This window comes from Cornus florida, unplaced genomic scaffold (genome assembly GCF_030987335.1).
Source record: "Cornus florida cultivar Cherokee Brave unplaced genomic scaffold, ASM3098733v1 CherokeeBrave_3.0.0_Hap2_Chr11, whole genome shotgun sequence".
Classification (NCBI taxonomy): domain Eukaryota; kingdom Viridiplantae; phylum Streptophyta; class Magnoliopsida; order Cornales; family Cornaceae; genus Cornus; species Cornus florida.
Window position 1 is genome coordinate 26,196,411 of NW_026775581.1, and position 7,010 is coordinate 26,203,420.

Consider the following 7,010-nt stretch of genomic DNA (forward strand, 5'->3'; position numbering starts at 1 on the left):
CTAGAGGACTAGCAAAAGCTTGTTTGGGGTAATTTGATAAGTGCACAAAACTTGTTAAATTATACTTACTAATAATGATTAATTAATATTTTTTATTAGATAAATATTCTTATCCTTACTTTTCATGTTTTGTAAGGGCTGATTTTAGAATAAGAAGAAAAGGGATAAAAATAGCAAGTTTATGAGATTATAGGATCAGTCAAATTCAAATTTGACTTTCCATCACATCAAGTCAAAGATCGAGCCAAATTGGAAAATATAAGACAGATTGGAAAGCACATCAAGTCAAAAAGATCAAGCCAAATTGGAAAGTAGCAAGATTTTAGGAAGATTTTATTTTATTTTTTCACTTCTGTAATTAGAATTTTCTCCTCCCGATCGTTCCATTCTAAACTCTATAAATAGGGACATATGTAGAGGAGGTAGGAGGTACATTGTGAGTGAGATAAAATAATAAAAGTTAGAGAATTTATGTCTTCAATTTATTTCTTATAATTTTTGTTATGAAGATTGTTTTTATTTTTTTTATTTTGTTTTCTTATTATGTTAGCTTAAACACCCCTTCTCAAGGGATTGATGAAGCCACCATGGCTGAAATATAAGTAAATTTAGTTTAATTCTTTTATGAAATCAGCATTTCTAGAGTTACGAGCTAATAAGCCCTCTGGGACGGACGTGGTTGTTAGTAACTCTAGTAAACAATTATCAAATTGGTGATTTAGTGACTAAAGTGGAGCAGTAGTGCGTTTTACTGATTTGGTAACTAATGTTTATGAAGTTATTAGGGGATTCATTGTTTAATCGTCTTGAAGTTGTGGGTGTAATGGTTGTCGTATAGTGTGATTAGTAGTTGTTGGTGCGGTTATGTGATGATGTAGTTACGTGTTAGATACCAAGTGCTTGGTCTGACGGAGATGTATAGAATTGGGATTTTGTGTGTCTTTTAAAGAATGAGTTGAGGTTGGATGTTGTTTTATTCGGTGGTCTGATGACTGTTCTTTTCTCGGGCCTTGGAGCCTTTCGTGAATGTGTCGAGTAGGCTGATGTCCGTTTTGAGCCAAACGTAAGGTCTAGTTGGTTTTGTGTTATGATAAAGGGAGAGATGGGTACCCGTATTAGGTTTTGGTGGCAGTGGTGTGTGGTTGCCTGATGATGTCCGGTGTCAAATATAATAATGTTGGTGGGTTTATGGTCTTGGGGTTTTGTGAGGTAATCTTGGAGAGTGTGTGGCTATTGGCCTTCTTCCTGAGGAGGGTATATTTCGAGGATGAAATCTCTTTAAGGAGGGTAGATTGTTATGTTTTCATTTTTCGCCATTTTTTATTTTTCTGAAAAATTTGTCATTGCAAGGGCATTTTTGTCTTTTATCGTTTTGCATACCGAACACTGCGGAGTGTGCCGGTTGTGTCCGAGAGTTATTTGGAGCATCTCATTGAGTCTAGGACTCTTTGAAATGCAAGGGTAACCATTTTGACATTTTTCAGTTTTTTGGGCCAAACGGTTCCATGTGGGACCTGTTACCAGAATTGTTGCATACGGAGATTTTAATTGGGTCCATTAGCATTCCATGCATTTTATTTAATGTGTTATACAAGGTTGTGAAATTGTTAAATGTGTGTATATATATGTGTGTGGTGTAAAAAGAAAACAAAAGAAAAAGAAAAAATAAAAGGAAATTAGTGGGACCCACAACCCTTTTTAAGTGGTCATGAGACCACATCTTGGTCTCCACTTTTTTCTTCTATTCTTTCCCTCCCTCTCAAACTTTCATTTTTTATTTTTTTATTTATTTTTTTTTCACTTCAAGGCTTCAATTCTTGATTACTCCTTCATTACTTGGAATTTTTGAAAGCCATTTGCGGCAATTCGAAGAGCACGGTCAGATCTTCACATCCATATAAGAAATTTCAGTTTTAGTGCACTCTAGGGATTCTGGTTTTGGGACCCATTTTGGGGGTTTTTCATACTCTTTAAGGTAGGGGTCAGGGGTCTCTAATTCATGTTTTCTTGTACCTATGTGAGTTAATTTATTGATAATTGTTGTTAGCATGTTTAATTGGTGTTGATTATCCATAAATGATTTAATTGTGGTGTACAAAGTTTTTGATTTTATATATTAGTTGATTTGTATGAAAAGCATGCCTAAGTGTTGATTTTCTATATATATTGTGTTGATAAATTGCTATAAATGATATATGGAAGCATGTGTAATTTTCTTAATTATTGTAAAGCATGCTTAATTGTGTTGTATTAAAATCCCTTATTATCATAGCATTGAAAGTATGAGACATGTATGCATTTCATTGGGTATGAATGAAGGGAAATTATTTGAAGAAAAAAAACGAGGGATTTTTGGGAAGAAATATTGATTAAATGGTTTTGAGAAAACCCGGTCGCCGCGGAGTCACCAAAGGGCTGGTGTGTTAATGTAACTTAGAGGGAACTAGGGGAAACACCCTAGCGTGGTTGAGCTATCTGGGTCCTAAATGATGCCGCAGGGGTACCAAGGGTCAGGGACAGTAGCCAATCCTTCTCTCATGTCGCTGCGGAGTCACCAACGGATGGGTTATATTAACAGTTTGAAAAGTGACAGATTTGGATTTTGAAAGTGGGGAGCGACATACATGGCATCGCATATCATAGCACGGCATTATTTATTTGAAAATTGGAATTAATGTTGTATTCTTTCCCGGCATAGCATGACCCCCATCCTTTATTTCTATTCATTATTTGGATTCATGGGGTCACAAGAAGTATGTCTTAGGCACCACCTATTGATCAATTTTGCTCACCCCTTATTATTAATATTTTTCAGGACATGGAAAGGAGGTGGCGAACGACCATCCACCACAAGTTTAGACGAGATTGGAAATTTATATTTTGCTATTTTTGTTTTACAACTTTAATATTTTGTAAATGTAAATTTTGATTATTCTGTAAAACTTTAGTATAATTTATATAATGTTGTAAATTATGGACTTTTGATTTCAGCTGTATTTCATGGATTGTAAATTAATGTAATTAGATTATGTTCCTTGTAAAAGAGTATGGGACTAAGTAATGGACTGGCATTTCCACAAATTTTTTTTTTTTTTTTTTAATTGAAGGAATTGAAGGGAAGGGACTTTGATTATATGTATATAGTTAGTTTGGGAATTGGTATATTGTTTGCATTGTGCGTTGGGACATGATAGATTAGTTTATGGCCAAGTGAGGCCATTACATTTTTTTTATGCATTTCAACAGGTTGTGATAGGACCCTTTTTAGTAGAGGTCATGCTTAATATTTTTTTTTAGAATTGGTATCATTTTAGGGTCGTGTCAGTGTAGTGTTCTGGTGAAGTTAGACTTGTTCAAGTTTTCTTTGAACCTGTTCGACATGAATGCAATCCCAATTGAATATGTTCATATTTTGTTGGAAGTTCATCGTTGGTAATGAGCTCCAGAACGATGATTTCGTCAAGCTGTTATTTTATAGTTGAAGACTGATATGACAACTCTTTAGTATGCAAGTTGGAGAATTCTTCTATAATTAGAAATTGGGTTTGAAGTATCTATAAATAGAGAGGGTGTGAGGGATTAGAGAGAGAGAGAGAAGGGAAAGATGTAAAGGGGTATCTGAGTGTTAAGAGAAGAGGGGAGAATACATGTACTTCCTGAGTGTAAAGATGTAGCCTTAAGAGTGATGAGTGAGAGTAAGTGGAGTTTTGACCTTAGTCACACAATTCGTCCAAAGTGGCCCCGCTCTTAAGCTCCGCATGCGGATTTGCAATTTGGGAGCGAATTCGCCCAAAATCCACAAATTCAATTTTTGCAATTCGCGAATTTATTTTCCTAATTCGCGATTTCCGTACGAATTCACTTTATACAACTAAATTTGTTACAGTCTCAATGATATAGAACACCTATATTACCATATATGCATTTATTTTTTACATTATTACTCAATATAAATATTAATTACTTAAACTGCACGTGTACCCAGCTGTATAGCATTGCTATACTACCACACACACACACACATAACATATGTTTGAAAATATATCACCAAAAATCTTCTTAATTGGAGAATATTACAAAGAAACCACGCATCTACTAGTGAGAAAAATTAGTTTATTTATTACATATATCATTAATGTAGTAAAAAATAATGATATATTTGCATATGGATTTAAATAAATAAAAAAATACAAAATTTATATGTCATGACCTTATATAATTTTATTTAAACCTAATATACAGACGCTCTTAAGATGTTCCCGCTTTAAAAAAAATTAGACTTTGATGCTTTCGCGCTCTCGCTTTCCCTCCCGCTCCTGCTCTATGTGACTTAGGTTTTGACATTTGATTGTATATTCTCTTCCTTGATACATAATAATGAAATATCTCCTCTATGGACGTAACTCTAAAGTTGGATGAATCATATAAAATATTGTGTTTTACGTTGATTGTTATGTTCATATATGCTTCTGTTGATGTGATGTGATGAAGCTCTTGCTGTGCGTGATGAAGGAAGAATTTAACTCTTGACAACAATCGACCCTTGAGTGAGTTGGAGGAAGTTAATATCCCTAACAACTAGGTATAAAGGGGTCTTTATATCATTGATTTTAAATTAGGTATTTTAAGAGATATAACTTATGTAAATTTTAAAAAAATAAAAAATGTTAAGAAATTAGGAAAAGGCTTACACTTTATAATAGATATAGATATAGATAGATAGATAGATATAGATGTAGATATTAATTATTAATCAGGACGAATTCGAAGTTTTGTGAGTTTTAAACTCACTTCCGAAGGCCTCCCCTAACCCGATTAGAATGATTCCAAATTCGTCCAAATAGCCATTTGACGGAACGGGTTAAATTTACATCTTATTTATTTGCGTGCCCCTCCCATACCCTATTAAAAGAGTTCTATATTTCTCCTAATAGGAATGGGGCGGAAATCTAACCGGACAGATAAAGAATTAAGTAACGAATAAGTTAGTAACACTATTGTTATTAGGCCATTGGCTAACCTAAGGTGTGACTCACGCGATGCCAATTTTTAACTTTACTCGAGAAATAATTAATTTTTCGCATATCTCCAAGACTCTCATTAAAAAATAGTCTCAATCCAGTAATATATATATATATATATATATATATATATATATATATATATATATATTGTTTTCCAAAGAAAAAAAAAGAAGAAAAAAAAAAGAATGTTGCAGTGGAAGAGGACTAAAATCATTTCATGCACAACAGTAAACTGGTCCCCTCAAGTTATTGATGCGCGTTAGAAAAATGTTATAATGCAAGTCTAACATCATAACATTTTCCGAACATGTATGAGTAACTGGAGGGACCGGTTTACTATTGTGTTGGAGAAGATTTTGATTCATAGGGGACGCAAAATCCTGGCCGTCCTTGAAATTATCCGGTGGGCTGTATATAGTTTTTACACCGTAAGCTAAAGCTAGAGACTGCCCAGCCCGTTCTGAGCCCATTGGCATTCGTATTTTCGGGCTTCAAGTTCGTTGAATCAAATGCATTGGGCTATTTTCATTGAAGCTTATGGGCTTACAAACCCACCTGGGGCTGTAGCCCACTAAATTGTCCATCTCTTTCGAGCCCTAGGCCCTAAAACCTCTCTTGCTTCATTTCACCATATATGAATACGGTGTCTACTCGCCGCACTCAAATCTCTTTATCCAAGAGCCCCAAAACCTAGGGTTTCTTCTGCAACTGCAAAATCAATGGTGACCTAATCACTCTCTTTCTCTCTACCTATCTATATATCTATCTATCTATATATGCGTGTATGAGAGCTGATTTGTTGTGATTGAAACAGGGAAAAGGAACAGGAAGCTTCGGTAAGAGGAGGAACAAGACCCACACACTCTGTGTGAGATGTGGTCGCCGCAGCTTTCATCTCCAGAAGAGCCGATGCTCTGCTTGTGCCTTCCCTGCAGCCCGTGTCAGGAAATGTAATCTTTCTCCCTCTTATCTCTCGTTCTCTCTCTCTTCATATACACATAATTACATACATGTACATATCGTCTTCAATTGTTCATATATGATTTGGGGTTGTACATAACATTTCAGATAACTGGAGTGTGAAGGCGATCAGAAGGAAGACCACTGGAACTGGTCGCATGAGGTATCTTCGCCACTTGCCCCGCAGATTCAAGAGCTGCTTCAGAGAAGGTAAATCCATATAATATGTAGTTCATTGGGTGCTTATTTATTTATTTCTTTGAAATTTTTTGTTCTAATTTATCAATTTCTCGATGTTGATTCAGGCACTCAAGCGACTCCGAGGAGCAAGGGAGTCTCAGCTTCTGCTTGAGGGCGTTGAATGGTTGATGCAGGAATGTTTTGGGGTACTTAATTGTAGTCTATTGGTGTTCACTAAATTAAGTTTTATGATCAGAACAAGTCAAATTTTGGGAACATCGTTTGAATGCTTTATACCCACTTAATATGTAGTTGTGTTTACAATTTAATATGTAGTTGAATTGAGTTTTTTGAGTAATGAAGGATGAGACTTATTATTACTTTGGATTCACCATTTGTTGTTGCCTTTTATTGTCATCGGTGAGGCCTTCAAGATCTAAATACTTGGATTAGTTTGGTCATTGTCAATTCATACCTAGTATTGTAGGTTTTGTAGCTACGTGACCCGGAATATCTCGACAGTTGGAATAGTTTGATCATTGTCAATTTATACTTAGTATTGTAGGTTTTGTAGCTACGTGACCCGTAATATCTTGAGCGACGGACCGTATTTGTGATTGTGCAACCTGAAACCATTTGATTTAGGAGGTTTGAGTATCTTTATGAGGTAGAGATTAAAAGTTTGTGTATTCTTCAGCAAGTTCTGTTTTTGATTATTTGTTGCTAAGGTTGGAGGGTGGTTTCTCAAGTTTTATTGGTAGAGTCTGTAAACTTCAACTTCTGTTGGGTTCTTAGAGTGAAAAATTGCTTACATTATATGGGAATGAACTTGATGCATAATTTGAG

General features: G+C 35.1%; 1 protein-coding gene across 1 annotated transcript; it reads left to right on the forward strand.

Annotated features, from left to right (window-relative positions):
* Nucleotides 1-5,632: 5,632 nt before the first annotated feature.
* LOC132285699 (large ribosomal subunit protein eL37z) lies at nucleotides 5,633-6,544 on the forward strand. The gene is made up of 4 exons (XM_059787887.1): nucleotides 5,633-5,746; nucleotides 5,839-5,974; nucleotides 6,093-6,194; nucleotides 6,290-6,544. Exons 1-4 carry the CDS (start codon nucleotides 5,744-5,746, stop codon nucleotides 6,334-6,336), a joined length of 288 nt encoding a protein of 95 aa, XP_059643870.1. The 5' UTR covers nucleotides 5,633-5,743; the 3' UTR covers nucleotides 6,337-6,544.
* The last annotated feature ends 466 nt before the right edge of the window (nucleotides 6,545-7,010 follow it).

What these genes read in the sequence shown, in the direction of transcription:
- LOC132285699 (XM_059787887.1), top strand. An exon ending in TGCAGCCCGTGTCAGGAAAT is followed by an intron (nt 5,975 to 6,092) that starts GTAATCTTTCTC and finishes ATAACATTTCAG; the next exon opens with ATAACTGGAGTGTGAAGGCG. An exon ending in CAAGAGCTGCTTCAGAGAAG is followed by an intron (nt 6,195 to 6,289) that starts GTAAATCCATAT and finishes ATGTTGATTCAG; the next exon opens with GCACTCAAGCGACTCCGAGG.